This window comes from Phyllostomus hastatus, unplaced genomic scaffold (genome assembly GCF_019186645.2).
Source record: "Phyllostomus hastatus isolate PE091 unplaced genomic scaffold, TTU_PhHast_1.1 phas_contig_80, whole genome shotgun sequence".
NCBI classification, from domain to species: domain Eukaryota; kingdom Metazoa; phylum Chordata; class Mammalia; order Chiroptera; family Phyllostomidae; genus Phyllostomus; species Phyllostomus hastatus.
Genome location: NW_025333960.1, coordinates 4,428,642 through 4,447,749, shown reverse-complemented (window position 1 = coordinate 4,447,749; position 19,108 = coordinate 4,428,642). Strand labels below are relative to the sequence as shown.

At 40.2% G+C, this 19,108-nt stretch overlaps 1 protein-coding gene across 1 annotated transcript; it reads left to right on the top strand.

Annotated features, from left to right (window-relative positions):
• The first annotated feature begins 9,762 nt into the window (after nt 1–9,762).
• Nucleotides 9,763–12,400, top strand: MC5R (melanocortin 5 receptor). The gene is made up of 2 exons (XM_045850298.1): nt 9,763–9,852; nt 11,397–12,400. Exon 2 carries the CDS (start codon nt 11,423–11,425, stop codon nt 12,398–12,400), a length of 978 nt encoding a protein of 325 aa, XP_045706254.1. The 5' UTR covers nt 9,763–9,852; nt 11,397–11,422.
• The last annotated feature ends 6,708 nt before the right edge of the window (nt 12,401–19,108 follow it).

Sequence of the window (19,108 nt, the reverse complement as noted above, 5' to 3'; positions counted from 1 at the left end):
AGCTTTCAAAGGTGAGAACATCTTCCTATTTTCAGCACAGGTGCCAGTGATCAAAAGTGTGGATGAAACAATTTCAGGTTCCTGACTAGCATATATCCTCATTCCAAGTGCTGCATGCCTCTTCCATTCCTATTGGAAGGAGCGGGTTCTTGTTGCTAAGCTTGTACCAAAGAGAAAACCTTAACTGGTCAGAGCTGATTTGCCCTTATCTAGATCAATGACCTATGTCCTGGGCCAACCAGATGAACTTTTGAGAATTTGAGCACGGAGACTAGTGGCAATTGTCTGGATCATTGCTCAGCAGATATTTACTCCATTTCTCTCTCACCTCTCATGGGTGGAGCACTTCCCTGACACCTATTACTGAATTTGCCAAGAGACTTACATTGATAAATGGAAAGTTAGCAGATGGGTCTCAGTCATAGGCCTTACATATGTTTGTATGGCTTGGCTTCTTCTTTGTGCTCTGTGGTCTGGCAGAAGAATATGCACCAGGTCACCACTGTCTTTCATCTTGAACCCCAGAATAAGATAGGAAGATGCCTTTGGTAGCCATTGGAGCAAGGCCTGAACACAGGTGAAATAAACACCACTCTGGAGTTTTAGAGCCTGATGTTTAGTGTAGCCTATATGGGTTGCCATTGAAATGAGCACAGATTAAGTTATTTTTATTTTAAGCCTCTGCATTTTACAATGGTCTATTATCTAGCATTATTGAAACAATAGCTGACTAGGAAATAACTAGGAATTATTCGATTGTACTTCTTTTTTAAAGTATATTTTATTGATTATACTATTAGTTTTCCCAATTTTCCCCCCTTTATTTCCCCTCCACCCTGCATCCCTCAACCCTCCATCATTCCCCCCCTTAGTTCATGTCCATTGGTCTTACATATAAGTTCTTTGACTTTTCTGTTTCCTATACCATTCCTAACCTCTCCCCATCTATTTTATGCCTACCAATTATACTTCTTATTCCCTGTAGCTTCTCTCCCTTCCTCCCCGCCCCCCTCCCCACTGAAAACCTTCCATGTGATCTCTACTTCTCTGGTTCTGCTCCTCTTCTAGTTGTTTGCTTAGTTTCTGTTTTAGTTTTTTAGGTTCAGTTGTTGATAGTTGTGAGTTTGTTGTCATTTTACTGTTCATAGTTTTTTATCTTCTTTTTCTTAGATAAGTCCCTTTAACATTTCGTATAATAATGGCTTGATGATGATGAACTCCTTCAACTTGACCTTATCCAGGAAGCACATTATCTGCCCTTCCATTCTAAATGATGGCTTTGCTGGATAGAGTAATCTTGTATATAGGTCCTTGCCTTTCATGACTTTGAATGCTTCTTTCCAGCCCCTTCTGACCTTCAAGGTTTCTTTTGAGAAATCAGCTGCTAGACTTATGGGCACTCCTTTGTAGGTAACTGTCTCCTTTCCTCTTGCTGCTTTTAAGATTCTCTCTTTATCTTTAATCTTGGGAAACTTAATTATGATGTGTCTTGGTGTGCTCCTCCTTGAGTCCAATTTCTTTGGGACTGTCTGGGTTTCCTGGACTTCCTGAAAATCTATTTCCTTTGCCAGATTGGCTGAAGTTTTCCTTCATTATTTGTTCAGATAAGTTTTCAAATTCTTGCTCTTGTTCTCCTTCTGACACTCCTATGATTTCTGATGTTAGAGCGTTTAAAAGTGTCCCAGAGGTTCCTAAGCCTCTCCTCATTTTTTTTTGAATTCTTATTTATTCATTCTGTTCTGGTTGAATGTTTATTTTTTACTTTTGTTCCATATCATTGATATGAGTCCCAGTTTTCTTCCCTTTACTGTTGGTTCCCTGTGTATTTTACTTTATTTCACTTTGGGTAGCCTTTACTTTGTGACTAAGCTCAATCAGTTCTGTGAGCATCCTGATTACCAGTATTAGCTATCTCCTCATCACTGAGCTCTTTTTCTGGAGTTTTGATCTGTTATTTCATTAGGCCATATTTCTTTGTCTCAGTGCACCTATTATATTATAAGGGGGTGGGACCTTAGGTATTCACCAGGATGGGGCAAGCCTCTTTGCTAAGTTGTGGTGCTGTCTGTGTGTGTGCGGGTGGCGGCGGGTGGCGGGGGGGGGGATCAGACAGGGAGTAATAGGCTCCCTTGCTCTGCTTTAGCCTACTTTCCAACAAACTCTCTCATGTGACATTGGGAGTTTCTCCCACTGTGGCCACCCCCGCAGTAGTTTACAGCTAGCTTTGAGTCTTTAGTTTGCCATTCAGCCAGCCCTGCTTTGCCCATACAGTCTGCCGCCTTGCCATAAGTCCTATCAGCCAGCCCCACCTCACCCATGTAGTCCACCGCCTTGCGGTGCATCTTCTCTGCTTGGCTGTGGGTCTCTGTTCCTCCTACCATCCTAGTAGTCTGGGTAAATGTTTCTTTAACTCCTTACTTGTTGGAGTTCCATGCAGTTTAATTTTCTGGTTGTTTATTGTTTTTAGATTGGTTGTATCCTTTTGGTTGTGTGAGGAAGTGAAGTGTTTCTACCTATGCCTCCATCTTGGCTGGAATTTTGATTGTACTTCTTGAAGATGGCAGATCGCTCAGGCTTGGGATTTTGGTGGTCATTTGTTTTCTTCAGTGAACTTTATTGTGTTTTATGACAGATTTTTTTTCCTTTTTCTTTTTCCCACAACCCAGGCACATACCCTGACTGAGAATTGAACAGATGACCCTTTGGTTTGCAGGCCTGCACTCAATCCACTGAGCTACACCAGCCAGGGCAGTGACTGGTTTTAAGTGGTCTAGAAAGAAGGAAGTAGCTCTTGGTCAGATGTGTTACATATATTTTTTTCCTTATAGGACATTTGCCTTTACCCAAAACATCCATGAAGGCATTTGGTCCATGCCAAAGGTTCTTGAAATTTGGTTCCATCCAAAACATTCATACTTAGGAAATGTCTCTGGGTTCAAACTGCCCATTCCATTCTTTCCACTTGTGGTTTGCACAATTAATGCTATCAGGTTTATTTGTCCAATAATTGCATTGTGGCTATACTGTCAATAATAACCCTCTTGCCTAGATATCCTAGCTGGTAATGACACATGGGATTAGGTAGATGGGTAGACATGGACCAAATATCTCAGTGGAAGTTTTAGGCAGGACCAAACATCAAGGACCTTTTGGTGTGATCAAATGTCTTTGTGGACATTTTGCGCAGGACCAAATGTCTACTAATCTTTTTTCACAGTATTTTTTCAGCCTGGAATTTTGTAATAACAAGTACTAATATCTTGAGTAAATTGTGTTGCTAAATTTAGGGAAAGATTATATAGTGATAGAATGAAAAGTGATGCTGAATTTAAATGCTCATAATTAATTCAAATTAGTATTCTTACAATGTAAAGAAATGATAAAGAAGTGAAAGGTTTTCAGTTTGAAAATTGTTCAGGTTGCTAAAGGTTATTGTCAAGAAGGCACTGTCCTTGACTGCAGATGTAAAAATTATTATGGATGTTTACTTTAGTGGAAGAGTCTGTGTGGACCAATGGGACTATTGGTTAGTTGGAGGCACAGTCAGCGATCCAAATGGAATATCAAAATCTTCTTGAATGAAAGAAAAGTTTTTTTCCATAAAATGGTTTGTATGGCTCTATTGGTGAACTGTTCAGTATATCTATACTTTTTATGAAATGTCAAAACAGAGAAATCCATGTGTTGGTATGTAAGAATTCAGATGTTCTTTGAGACTGTGATACAATAAGATAATCAAGAGAAAAGGGAGTGTAGTAGAATTTTAGAAACTGTAGACTCATTTTAGCTGCAAGTATTCATATAAGAAAGCCAGAATAAACTTGTTTAAATAATAAAGGGACTATGTTAACTTGCATAACTGAAAAATTTGGAAAAGGTCAGGTTTGAAAAGGGGCTGGACCTTATGGGTCAACATCAATCAGATCCTGTTTTTGTTTCAACCATTAGGTTCTGCTTTCACAATGTTAGTACATCCATAAGACTGGCTGTTCATGGGATTCCCCATTAGGGGTTAGTAACCACTACAACTTTAAATCATACTTAGTGGAAGAGAAAGAGTGTACCTTTTGTGGTAGTTACCACCAAAGACAAATTTCCTTCCCAGAATTCCCTGAGAAATGTCTATTTTCATTTTGTTTACCTCAATTGGGTCACTTGCTCACCCTCCAACTAATTCTTGCAGTTAATAGACTAGGAAGTGCTGGTTGATTAAGGCCACACTGAGTTCACTTGCCTGGAAAGAGGAAAGGGGAAGGGTCAGGCCAGTGCTAGTCACTGGGGCCATGGGCCATGGAGGACATTCCTGTACCCAGGAAGTCCATAGGCTGCTGGAATGTGGCAGACAGGTAATTACAATACAGGAGGTCAGAAAGGGGCAGCTACTCATGACTGGTATAAGGTCTAAAAGAGTTCCAGTAGGAGGTCTGACCAGGACCTAAAAGAATGAGTAGGAGTTTAGTAGATAAAGGAGAAGGAGAGAAGAAAAGAATTTTGGGGAGAAAGAAGTTGTATCATGTTTTAAAAAAGCAGTGTTATTGGGAAGCCTGAAGTAGCAATTAGTATGGAAGAAACTTACTTAATAAAAATTGGCATGGTAACCACAAGAATTATAAAGAAAGATTCAAAAACTGGCAAAGAGGCTTTCATCGCAGATCTAGTGGCTAACTTCCCAGTGATTTTCTGAATGTTGGGCTAAGAAATGTTAGTACTCCCATCCAGCAAGTGATATAATACCTTTCAAAAGAAACAGTGAATTCAATTTGCTTCTTAGGAAAAGGAAAGGACTTTGTCTATTTAGCTTTCTCGAAGATTCCTAGCTTTAAACTAGGTTATTGAATCCTGTTCAAAGATAAGAGGTATACGAGATTTGTAAAATAAACCTTCCTAAGGACTTACAAAATCTCAACTTACGTAGCTGGATGCAGCATAGCATGTTCTTGTCCTCTCTTTGCTCTTCTTCTGCCAGGCTCTGGAGTCCTTCAGCACCTGAATTTCTTCCCATATGCATGCAGCTCAGTCACAGGTTGATGACAATAGACTCTGTATTATGCATAGATGTGGCTAAAGCTGGATTCAGATCTTGGTTTTATCCCCAGCTGAGAAGTCACATGACCACTATGAGCCCCAGTTCCTCATCTATAAGTCTGTGCTAAGAATATTGACTTTATAGTGATGCTGGGAGAATTTGCTAAGAATCTGGACATGTAGACCAAAGTAGTTTCTCAATAAATGTTCATAGGATGTTTGATACATATTTAAAACTCCACTGTCTAATGTTCATACATATACATGGGTATGTATACACATATATAAACATGGGCTTTAGAACAAGAAGGTCTGGGCTCAACAGCCGGTGCTACCACTTATTAGCCAAATGATGGCAGAAAATTCATTCAACTTCTCTGAGCCTCAAAGTAGGCATCTACAAAGATCACAATAACATTAATAACTCCCAGAGCTGATATGAGGGTCAAATGGGATAGTATATTGAAATGTTTTATAAACCTTCGAGTTAAAAAAATTGTAATCTGACTTTTTGTAATTGTGCATTGTTCTCTCAGTGCTTCATCCAGTTAAGCTTTGCCTCTACAGCAGGAGTCAAGGTCTTCTTGGTTGGACCCATGATGATTTTTAACATGAGCCTCAGTGCAGAGATGCTGTGCAATAAGAATTTGCTGAGAGTCAAATTCACAATGAGATTATCACCTCCCTCTTGTTAAAATGGCTATTATCAAAAAGACAAGAGATAACAAATACTGGTGAGGATATGGAGGAAATGGAACCCCTGTGTTGACTGACTTATAACTAGTGTAGCCACTATGGAAAATAGTATGGAAGTTCCTCAAAAACTGGTTATATATCCAAAGAAAATAAAATCAATATTTGTTACAGATATCTGCATTCCCATGTTCATTGCAGCTTTATTCACAATGGTTAAGCAAGGATATAACATAAGTGTGTTTTCACAGATAAATGGCTAAAGAAAATGTCATATATATGTGTAAATACACATATACACACAATAGAATATTATTCAGCCATAAAAAGAAGAAATCCTGCCTTTTGCAATACCATGGATGGAACTTGAGGGAGTTAGGCTAAGTGAAATAAGTCAAACAGAGAAATACAAACACTATATGATCTTACTTACATGTGGAATCTAAAAACGCTGAATCTGTAGAAACAAAGTAGAGTGGTGATTACCAGGGGTTAGAGGGGTGGAGGAATTGGGGAGCTACTGGTCAAAGGGTAAAGACTTCTAGGTATAAGAGTAACTTCTGGGGATGTTATGTACAGCATGGTGACCATAGTTAACAATATTGTATTATACACTGGAAAGTTATTGAGAGGGGAAGGAGGGGTTAACCTTATCATGGTCATCATTTTGCAATATATATGTATCAAATCATGTTTTATACCTTAAACTTATATACCATATTTTTTGGACTATAAGACACACTTTTTTACCACATTTTTTGCTTCAAAAAATTTCCCCTATTTTCCTCCTCTGTTGCGCGTGGGTCACCGGCCAGCAGTGACCACGGAACGCTATGGATGGCTTGACGATAAACACGCGAGAAAAAACACACATGCACAGAGACAAACTAGTTTCTGTGGGGAAGTAGGGACGAAATGGCCACCCCCCCTAGTGGGGAGCGCGCTGACTTACCGTCCATACCTGCTTTTATTGGGCTCATTTTGCATAATAATTCAGGTAAAGTACAGTACTCATTAGGGGAAGTAAGGAACTATAGAAAACAAAGAACTCTGCCGGTCTATTGAGTTGGGGGGTCAAAGAGCTGTAAGACTGAGGAACAAACTAACTTCCTCCTAAGACCCTTCTCATTCAACTGAGAGCATTCTAAACAAAGAAGGTTTCACAGTAATTTACATGTTCTTTCTTAGGCCTGATCACCCCGGGGAATCCGCACTTCTCAGTACCGAGCTGTACCACCCTGTCATTGTTTCAGGCTTAGGTGGAGCAAGGGAACTAGGTAACCAAGAGATAAGGAGATTTTCTCCCAGATGCTGAGAACTCAGGCTATGTCAAAGCCGAGGAGCGAGGGTCCATCATCCCCTTTTGCTGCAGCCCCCCAAGTCCTTCTTTTGGGGGGCCTCCCAAAGTGATCGTGCCTGGCTTAGGTCGTTCCCCCCGTGGGGAATCTTACCCATCTTTGGCTAACCGACCAAGCTTTTTGGGGTTCAGTTATGAATAAAGCAGCATAAGCAGCACTCCTGCCAGGAAGATAAGCTTTTATCTCCTTGCTGGCTTACAGTTCCAAGGGTGTTCCCTTAGCCTTAGCTAGGCGGGGGTTTCAGCCTCTGATACCAGTCAGGGTGGTTCCCAACACTCCTCTAAAACCTAGGTGCATCCTAGGTTTTAGAGGAGGAAAATAGGAAAAAATTTTGAAGCAAAAAATGTGGTAAACAAGCACATCTTATAGTCCAAAAAATACGGTAGTTCAAAAGTATCTCAATAAAGCTGGAAAAAATAATTTACTGATGTTGTGAACAATGAACATGGAAGGACTTATTGCCCAGCTGTAAAGGGTGGTGAGCAGCCCCCTGCAGTTGTCAGCTCCCTCAGCATTAGCCTCGAAAACATACTACCTAATTTACCTTCCCAGAGGCAGCTTGCTTCTGGTGACTGAGCCAAGTGGAATATAAAGGCCTAGACATTTTGACAAGACCATTTTACCTCTCAGAGCTCCAGGGTAGGGTGGGCTGAGGTTGTTGGCCCCACCTAGCTGCTTTGCCTCTACCTCTCTTCCTTTCCACAGATGCTGATCCTAAGAGGCTTCCAAAGGGTACCCTGCAGAGTCAACTCCTCTCAGAATCTGAATCTTGGAGAACCCAGCCTGTGACATGGAATCTAATAGATTTCTCTCATGGAAACCTTTGTAGACATGATTGCACATGTTTTCTCATTAGATTTGAAATAAGGATCATCTCATTTTCATTCTTTAAGCAATAAGACAAAGTAAAACATGGGATTTGTTGCATGGCTACTACCCTTTCACTGAGAAAGGAGTATCCATGATGTGGAATTCAGTGGCTCATGTTATTGGGATGCTATTTAGGAGGCAGAAAGTTTCTAATGATAGGCACAGTTGAAGAGCTTAGTCTATATTTTCTTAGCTCTATTTATTGACCTTGATTTAATGATTTTCCTGGAAGAAACAGAAAATTCCAACCCTATTTATGCTGGCTTCAGAATAGAAAAATAATTGAAATCTACCCTCAATTTATTTAACAAAGCAAAGGTAACCTAAATACCAAAATCCAATAAAGACATACCGAGACAAGAAAACTGCAAATCAAACTCAGAAGCATTTTAAAAGAATAAACCTGATGACTACCAGGGCTCCTTGGAGAGGCAGCTTCATGTGGACAAAGTGCTTGGGCTCTGAGTCAGCCTGCGAGGGTCCAAGCCACAACTGTATTTCTTTTGAGCACTGGGACCTTGGGTTTGCTATGTAACCTCACTGAACATCAGTTTCCTCCTTTGCAAAATGGGGATTATTAAAGAACCCACTTCCTAGGGCTTCTGTAAATATTGAGGGTAATTCGTGTATAGCTCTCACCATAGTACCTGTACATAGATAGGGCTTAGAGAGATATGTCCTATCTGACCAGCATCAAGGGCTGCTGTGCCATGTAGTCTGGACAATTAATTATCTTCAGTAGAAGTCTCCACTTTTACCACTTTACTGGGAAACCAGGATCTTTTACAGAGCCCTCTCTGACCTGGAATATAACAGCAAATAAGGAATTATAGGATCTCTATATGTTTTCTGTCAGCCATTCCTTTGCATATACACAGCCTTGTTTGCAGCATAAGAAATCTCTTTACCGTATTCCCTCTGCTACTCTCAGCTTGGCACTTGGACACCTGTGACACTGGGCCTCCCAGACTGCCACCTAGTATATTTACATTTGTTGGAAAGGTTGTCCCTTCACGTCTCTAGGAGTAGAGCTGCCCTGTGCATTTGTGCCTCTGGTTGTCCTGGCAGTCACTTGGGCATCTCTCTCTCTCTCTTGTGTGGTAAAGATACTTTAGGGGGCTTCAGGTCAGTGTTTTAGGTACCAGAAAAATGGGAGGTCCAGAAACTATAACCAAAGCCAGGATATTTGGCTGGATGAAAGTCTCTTTTCTCTTTTTGCCTGAATAACACAAGCATGTTGGTAGTGTTAGACCTGGCATGGCAGATAGTCCTTGTGGAGGAGTTAAAATTTTGGACCAGCAAGGGGTGTACATTAAGCTCACAACTGAGGGTTCCAGGCTGTGGTTTCCCAGAGAATCACTGGGGGACCATTGGAGTGAAGGAGGACTAACAGAGGGATGGGAGATTTTAATCAGTGCATTAGAGGAAGCGAAAAGAAGCAAAGTCAAAAGGAACAAACATCTAGAAAACACATCTGAACACACTTTCGGAGATGGATTTTCCACAAACAGAAGAACGTTCTATGCAGGTGTCACCACGAGCTCCAAAGGCCCACAACCAGAGCCCTGTCAGCCTGGAAACCGAAGGTCGTGCTCCATGGCTCTGACCGCTAGGTGGTGCCTCAGGCCCGCAGCTGGGAAAAGAGCAAGTCTTGGGAAAGAAGCAGCCCCCGGCCTCCCATTCAGGGTCCCCAGGGAACTGTGACGTGGAGGCTGGGCTCTAAGGCTGCTTAAAGGCAAGGGAGCCACGACTAGGCTCCAGGCATCTGTGTGCTCTGTGTGACAGCATTTAGGCTCCCGGAAGCGGTCCCAACCTGTGGATGTCAGGTGTCTAGGCTGAGCCAGTGTCCTGAGAGAAGGGCCCACGGGGTGCTGTGCAAAGAGAAGAGGCGCAAGGGAGAGCACTGGTAAATAGCCACGCTTTCTATTCACTTAAAATCACCTTGAAATGAATGCGAAATCCTTTCGCATGCCTAACCAACTTGTGGAAGAGAGCTACTTGAATATTTAAACATAGACCTAGACAAAATGTCAAATATTTGCATTTCAGTAAAAACTTATTATTGATAATGACCATGATAACAAAAATTGTTACTCTCTCCCTGGATATGCTGAGTTTGGAGGGCAAAGGAACTTTAGAATACAAATCGTGGGAGAGAAATTGGGGAACACAGGAGTGATCTTACTCTAGCTTTTAGTAAATTTAAATCGCTTGTTTCTTCATACTATGTTTATGTAGAACTTACAAAACTATCTGTTAATCAGACTCTGTGGACTTGCAAATGCAGAAGTCAGGGAAAATATTTATTGAGGGGAAAACAGCATTCTGTATGTCTCAAGTTTAACATCTATGTGTAACTAAATGTATGAATTGAAGACAGTAACTTTTTATTTGTGATTATATTCAGATTAATGAATCACATTGGTTACAATCTTAATTACAACTATGAAGACTGAATCCTAGTGAACAGTAACCAGAGCGGGGTGGAGAGGGATAATGGGGGAAAATAGAGGAAGGGCCATCAAGAAACACGCATAAAGGACACATGGACAAAGCCAAAGGGGGTAGGTTCGAGGGCGGGGGAGATGGGGATGGGTGAGGTGGGGGAAAAATGGATACAACTGTGTGAACAACAATAAAAATAAATAAATAAATAAATAAGAAATGTCAGGACCAATGTTAAGAAGACGTCTATCTTACTTGAAATATCAGACAGGCTACTTAGTAAGTATATGATTGTCTAACTACTATGCTGTATACCTGAAACTAATACAAATAATATTCGATGTAAATTGTTGTTGAAAAATTTAAAAAGATTATCCTGCCATCCTAGAAATTAATAACATAATTATTTGTATAAGCACGTTACTACCCTACCTACCCCCTAATACATGTGAAAAAGTAACTAATGTCAACAAGTCGTGACATTTAGATTTATTTTAGACATTAGATTATGAAAAAAAGAACACATCCATCTCTCTTAAGAGAATGTGCACCTGTATATCCTTCAGAAATCCAAGCTCACCTGAGGAAAATGAAGTGCAGTAGGAGTCTTAGGAATTGAAAATCCAGAGACTGGAAGGGAGTTTGTAGGTTGTGAATTGGGAACATTTTTGAGAGTGAACCAGGGTACCAGGACAAAAAGCATAAAAAGTGAAACTTTCTCAGGCACACTGAGATGTATGGTCACTTTATTAAGAGGTCTGTAATAGAGTGGGAGCCTAAAGAAGGGAGGACCAGAAGGCTGGTGAAAATTCTAAGCCTGCATGTTGGAGGGACACTATTCCAGGGATCTGGGTGCATTGTATTAATATATACAATTCTAATACTCAGCAAATGTTCTAGCCTGTTCATTCCCATTCTCAGGTTATGCTTCCTTCTGGAATGCTGTTGTGCTTCTTTGGTAAACTGTTAATCTTTCTGAATCATGAATAAAAACCTGTTTTGCAGGAAATTTGCTGTCACGAAAAGTAGCAATGAATTCCTCATTTCACCTGTATTTCTTGGATCTCAACCTGAATGCCACAGAGAGCAGTCTTTCGGGGCCAAATGTCAAGAACAAGTCTTCACCATGTGAAGATATGGGCATCGCTGTGGAGGTGTTTCTGACTTTGGGTCTCATCAGCCTTTTGGAGAACATCCTGGTCATAGGTGCCATAGTAAAAAACAAGAACTTGCACTCTCCCATGTATTTCTTTGTGTGCAGTTTAGCAGTAGCGGACATGCTGGTGAGCATGTCCAATGCCTGGGAGACCATCACTATGTACTTAATAAATAATAAGCACCTGGTGATAGCAGATGCCTTTGTGCGTCACATTGACAATGTATTTGACTCCATGATCTGCATTTCTGTAGTGGCTTCCATGTGCAGTTTGTTGGCCATTGCAGTGGATAGGTATGTCACTATATTCTATGCCTTGCGCTACCACCACATCATGACAGTGAAGCGTTCCGGGGTGATCATTGCATGCATCTGGACCTTTTGCACAGGATGTGGCATTGTTTTCATCATTTACTATGAATCCACTTATGTCATCATTTGCCTCATCTCCATGTTCTTCACGATGCTGTTTCTCATGGTGTCTCTGTATATACACATGTTCCTTCTGGTACGAACTCATGTCAAGCGGATAGCAGCTCTGCCTGGATATAGTTCTGTGTGGCAGAGGACCAGCATGAAAGGTGCCATCACTCTGACCATGCTGTTGGGCATTTTCATTGTGTGCTGGGCTCCGTTCTTCCTTCATCTCATTTTGATGATCTCTTGCCCTCAGAATCTTTACTGTTCCTGCTTTATGTCTCACTTCAATATGTATCTCATACTCATCATGTGCAATTCTGTGATTGATCCTCTGATATATGCCTTCCGTAGCCAAGAGATGAGGAAGACTTTTAAAGAGATTATTTGTTGCCATGGTTTCAGAGTACCCTGTACGTTCCCTAGCAGGTATTAAACAAAAGCACTCTCTGCAGCTTACTCTTTTCCTTCCTTGACCTTGTGATGAAGTCAGTTGGGGATAAGCAAGATAACTCAAAATCAAAACTGCATTACACTTACCTTTTTTTCTACCTTGAATTAGTACTTATAGTATACCATCCTGCGTGGCATGGGCCCAGCTCCCACTGGGAGATGCACAGGACCCATGCCCACAGATAGGTTCTCCTGTGGGGAATCAGGCCTGCAATGTACCTAGGCCGCTATGAGTCTTGCTTTTTGCTAAAACTCCCTCACCCTGAATTGAGGACATTTACTGCAAAGCAACTTCCTAAAAACCATGCTAAACCTTCCAAGGATGTGTATAACTGGTCCAATTACTTTTGATTTTTCATTTGCAAATATCCCTCTTCTGTGCTTTGATTAGCAGCATTGGCTCCTTTGTTTTCTGTAAAAGGTAACCACCTAAAGTGAGCTTGTGCATAGTTAATGAGGACCTTCTTGTAATGTGCCCAGTAAGACAATAAAAGCTCATTGGAGCAAGGGCTGAGGTCTTTGCTCCCCTTGAGAAAAAAGCCATGCTCTCCCTTTTTCTCCACCGGACTCAGTAGTCTGTGTGAATGTCTCATTTCATCCATAATGACGTGGACCCCACGAGCTGGGGCCCACATCAGTACTTAAAATGCATTCTTTTTTTTTTTTTTGTGGTAGTTGTTGGTTAGATGTGCATGTGCATCCTATCCATTTTGGGAAAGGTCTGTGGCAATTTATCATTGTTCTGTTTTTCTAATACTTTTCTTTTGCTCTCACCCATTTATGGGGTCCCCATCCATCTTCCATCTAGTAAGTGTGTGTTCAGGGAGAGTAAAACATTCTGGGTGCACATCTAAGCAGGATGAAGAGCTGACTGTAATGGAAAGAAAACTTGTGACTTTCTACATTATGTGTGATTGCTTTCTCTCCCCAGAAACTGTTCTGTAGCTTCACTTCATGTTCTTGGGACTTATGCATGCTTTTCAGGGCCAAACAGAGTAGTCAAATTCTTTTCATTTGAAATTTTCTTTTCATTTGTTATGGGACTTTCCTTTTCTGAACTTTTGTTTTTATGGCTTGTGCCCATAATTGTCCAAGGATGGAATTTTGTAAATTATACTTCTGTTGATCATATTTTTGCTCTTACCCAGATATAAAACTTTATGCTACAAACCTTACGTCATGTGGTGTGAAAGTTTCTGTGACTCTTCTTACTGTCTTATTCTGACTCAGTGTAAGGTTTCCAAATGAGTGTTTTGGAAACATGTCATGGGCTTCAAGTGCTCGCATGTTCCCAGTCCTGGACTCACCTCTCTCACTTATAGCACATTCCCATAGCCAAGCTGTTTTTGATCTTTTCAGACTGTGTCGGTCTTTGAGTCTAAAACCCTGCCTCTCTATATCTTGCACATCACAATGTGATTCCAGCAGCCAGAGAGGTTCAGGTGCACATCTCTGACATAGGGAATCCCATCTTCTGCAATATAGAACGGTGTTTGAAAATCTGAGTTCAGGTCCTGACTCTGTCATTAACAGGTGATGTTGCATTAATCATCTCATTTCAGGTTCTACATCTGTGCTGACCTCACAGGATGGTCATGAGAACTGAATATGAAAATGTGAGAACAACTTGAAAAGTAGTCAAGCACCAAAGGGATTGGATATTTATTTAAAAGAAATATTGCAGATGGGATAAACACTTGGGGATGGTGCAGAGAGTAGTGGTGAGAGCAGTAGTTTAGAAACTAGGAAGACTGCTTTGTCACAATACATCTGTGTATCTCTTGAAACATCTCTGACCTCTTGGTCCCATTATTTTTATATGAAATGAAGTGCTTGGTCTTTATAGCTCTTGTATTCCATTCTATTATTTTTGGTGTTAATGACTTCTCTTTTGTTTTGGCTATTCATTTTTATACTGTTCCCAGTGAAGGAAAAGTATAAATAAAGCAGTGGACTACTAGAGTCATTCAATGATGAGCTGTTGAAGACTTTTGGGGTAGAACAAATTCTTGGGAATAGAACATATAAATAACTTATAGATGTGACCCCTACCCCTGGCAACCCAGAGTTCAGGGAAAAAAAATGGTGCTGGCAAGGCAGGAAAGTGCATAAGACATCTAAATCTTTGGAAAATGACAAATTAGCAGGTAGTCAGCAAATGAGTTTTGAAGGGGCAGCTAGACTTTCAAATGTTTCTTGTTCCTTTTAGCAGAACATGCTGTGTGTATTTATGAATGGGAAGTAAGTGATCTCCAAAGTAATTACGATGAGAAACCATAGCTCCTGTTTACATGGGATGTCTCAGTTTCTGTGAAAGCCAGCCTCTCCACTGTCCTGTTCATAACTACTGCTTTGTTGCCTGCAGTAGTTTCTGACACAGAGCAGGCACTCAAATGATATTTGCTATTGTTACTAAATAAATGCATGCTTAATCTGCTAATAGCCCTGAGTTCTCAGTGATGTCACTAGGGTTCCAATCCTGTGCATAATCAAACTTTGGCCCTTGTGGTATACAATTGGCTCCATCTGGGAACTCACTAGGCTAACTTTCTGCCCTGGGTCCTTCCTGACTTCAGACGAGGTCTGACCTTTTCTATAAAGGTCTTTAAAGAAATGCTCAAATGTCTTTTAATTTCTATATAAATAGTGCAGAAATAACCCAAGTATTCAGATGTGTCTCCAGTTGGAAGGAATACATTGTGATATAGTGATTTGGTAAACATCTGTAAGTGAGCAAACCCCTCAACCCCAGCACAAAGTCCCCTAAACCAAAAATCCATATAACTGTCAAATACTATATGGTATAGTATATTAAGTCTTTCTGCTTCTGTAGGAACTTCATTTGGTATAACAATATGTGTTCAAAGACATGGTTAATAAAATGAAAGAACCAGGCCACCCATTTGAACTGGACATTATAATGTGCTATATTCAGAGTGTTTTTGATGTTTCTGACAATTTGTCAGCAACTGCTGCAAAATTAGAAGGTATATTCTTTGGTGAGTTATGATGAAATTTCCCTGACAGTATTTACTGCCTGAAACATGGCCATTTCTCAGTTCAAAATAATTTAATTCCTAAAAATAAAATAAAATTGTACACTTGACTATAAATTGCCTTAAAGTCTGTCTCAGTAAACAAGCAAGGATTTGGGGAATGCCACTGATCATGTACTCAGAATGGGGCTAGAAGTAGTGATCATTAGATAGTCTCTGCCATCAAAGAGCCTATGGAACAAATTATTTCAAGACATGAATATTTTAAGATATGTGGAAACACTATCCACAATTCAAGGTGCTACACATAAATGTGAATTTATGAGGCACAGACTATACCTGTTGTAAAATGAGGGCTATGATAGCTCCCATGTCTGTAATGGCAATTTTCTCTGGTGCATACAGGGTACATATTAGAGTTTTGGGGTGAAATTGTAACTTTGAAAAATTCCCCAGATCATCTCTACATCAGGTTCAGATGTGGCTCTTATTGAGTTAGAGATCAAAAAACTAAAAGAACAACTTATCTGATACCTTTCCTCAAGCTAATAAGTGATGGTGAAACTGGGGACCCACAGACACTTCCATCCAAGCACAGGAAGAGTAGGAGACATGGTATTACACCTCCAGATCTCAACACCACCCTGTGGCTTGTGCTACCATGTTGGATAGTGTGGATCTATACTTATTTCCTAGGCATGCTATATGTTTCTCCTTTTTGCACCTATGACTTTATCTCACTTTTATCCTAATTATGTATGCTTTGAGTCTATCAGGCTGTAGGGGAGAGTCATGCTTTTAGTTTCTTTTACCTGAGCCCTTATGTCCAATTGAAAGGATTAATTAAATCCTTTTGATACATCCTTCTTAACATTTATACTGAGGCAGCTTCCTTAATCTATTCAGAGCATTTGCAGTGATGGTGTAAGCTGTTCCCTTAATTTGATCCTAGTGCCAAATCTAAGTTTTAATTGGCTTATGTTATTCTACTTTTTAAATTTAATCTTTTACTGCCCTGAGCAGTGTGGCTCAGTTGGTTGGTCATTGTCCTGCAAAGCAAAAGGTTATTGGTTCAATTCCCAGTCAGGACACATGCCTGGATTGTGGGTTTGGTCCCAGTCAGGGCTAGGTGGCAAACACAAGGCCCGTGGGCCGAATCTGGCCCTCCACCTTGTTTTGTCTGGCTCAGCACCTTGTTTCTACATGGCAGCAGTGCCAAGTTCCTTGCCCCTAGTTAAGGAGTAGTTACATTTATACAGTCCTGAAATTACATTCAACCCTTTTAAGGCAACAGTGAGGCTGATGTGGCCCCCGTGAAAATGAGTTTAACACCCCTGTACTAGAGGCAACAGACAAATGTTTCTCTCCCTGTCTTCTTCCTTCCTTTCCCATCTCTAAAAATAAATAAATAAAATCTTTCAAAACAATTTAATCTTTTATTTATTTGATTGAGAAGAGCTGTCTCTTCTCACTCTGAATCTTCTAACTCTGAAGTTCCTGACTCTGGATTTTCTTGAGAAAAATTTTTCATAAATCTGGTTTCAAATGTATCATTAAAGAATCCCATTTGCTTATTAAAGTGTGGTAAAATACATGTAACATAAATTTACCATCTTAACAATTTATAAGTTTACAGTTCAGTGACATTAAGTGCATTCATATAATTGTCCTACCATCTTGAATCCCTTTTATTCCTGCTGGCATTCACTTAATTCTTTCTTTCTTAGCTTATCACCTCCTTGTAGTACTTCATTAAATGCAGCCAACCGTAACCAACACACCTGTTTTCAGACCTTTCCCTGTGTCATTATGTATAATATACATCAGTCAGACTCTCTGTTCTTTGACTGATCCTTCCCTGTTCTTTCTGCACCCATTTTAGATTCCGATCCAGCACTTTGTAGTAACAATTACTGTACTTGTTAGGATAGTCTAGGACAGTGTTTCTCAAACTTTAATAGCTGTATGAAACATGAGGGAAGCTTGTTAAAAATGCAGATTCAGATTTGGTGGGTTTGGAGCAGGAGCTGAGAGTTTGCATTTTTAACATTTCTCAGATGCTGTTGGTTCAAAGATTCCACTTTGAGAAATAATGTCAACCAGTAGAAACAAACAGCTTCAAAGTCTCAGTGACTTAACAAAATTTAACTTTCCATCATGTTACATGCTCCACACAAAGTAGTCAGGGAGTCTTATTGTAGGTCTGCAGGGACCCAAGATAATGGAAGCCCTACCCTAACACATACTTACATGTGAATTTCTATTTCACTCAATTTACTCATCAAAATAAGTCCCATGGTTTAACATCAAAGTGAGCTGGAAAAATTCAGTCTTACCAATACCTAAAGGGAAGGGAATACCTAAAGGGAATACCTAAAGGGAACTGGATATTGATAAATAGCACCTATCACATTTTCAGCATGTTGCCAGGAGTGGTCATTCAGTGTCTCTGTCTTTAAGAAGCTAACAGGTCAAGAACCATTATAACAGGCATGTGTGGGAAAGTACACTTTATGATACAAACTTAAGAACTTTGAGAATGAACTTGAGTGGAATAGCTATGTGGAATGAGAGGAATGGGGAATGATGGGCAACTACCCTATTCACAGGTAGTTATGGAGTACATGGCAGAGTTTGGGGGTGTGGGAGATAAGTTTGGAAAATCCCCTGAGATACAATTTGGATATATTTGGCTCATTATTATGTAAAGTTTGAGGGAGAAAATATTATATCTAAAGGAAGATTAATACATAAGCATGTTATATGAGGTCTGTTCAGAAAAAGCCCAGCTATTGTTCGTGTAACGAGAATGGTTTGCACAACATTGACGTAACCTGGCAGCCAATGAGAATGAACTGGAATGCACATGTGTGAACAATGATGATTTCATTGTACTAATCAATGTGGGGCATAGACACTCTTGAGTGAGCATTTGTACTGTGTGGCCACTGCATTCAAAATGACTGAGTGAGTAGAGCAATGAATCTGCATCAAAATTTGCATTAAGCTTGAACATTCCTACTTGGAAATTATTTGGTTGTGTCAGAAGGCTGCAGCTATGGGCAACTGGTGATTGGCAGCTTCATCACAGCAACATACCCACCCATGCATTATATCTTGTGCAGAGTTTTTTTGGCAAAATATCAAATAACCCAGGTGACTCAGCCCCCCTACATCCCAGATGTGGTGCCCTGTGACTTCTGGCTTTTCTCCAAACTAAGATCACCTTTGAAAGAGAAGACATTTCAGATTGTTGATGAGATTCAGGAAAATGCAATGGGGCAGGTGATGGTGATTGGGAGAGCTGTGTGAGGTCCCAAGGTGCCTACTTTGAAGGGGACTGGGACATCAATGACCTATGTAGTGTTTCTTGTATTTTATATCTTCTTCAGTAAATGTCTCTATTTTTTATATTACATGGCTGGATATCTTCTGGACAACCCTTGTATAGGTTGTTGAAGGATGGGCTAGATTTATATAGTTGTTCAGAAAAGGGAAACATAGGATTGGAAAGTACTTGGGTGAAAACTGATGCTTGTTAGTGGTGACACAGCCTGACCATAACCGAGTGTATATGTTGGGGCAAGAGTAGAAAATTACTCATATGTACTGGACATTATAGAAGTAGGATTATGTGGGACTTGAAAACTAAAAGGAATCTATTTTACACTTCTTTTATAGAAATTAGAGAGTTC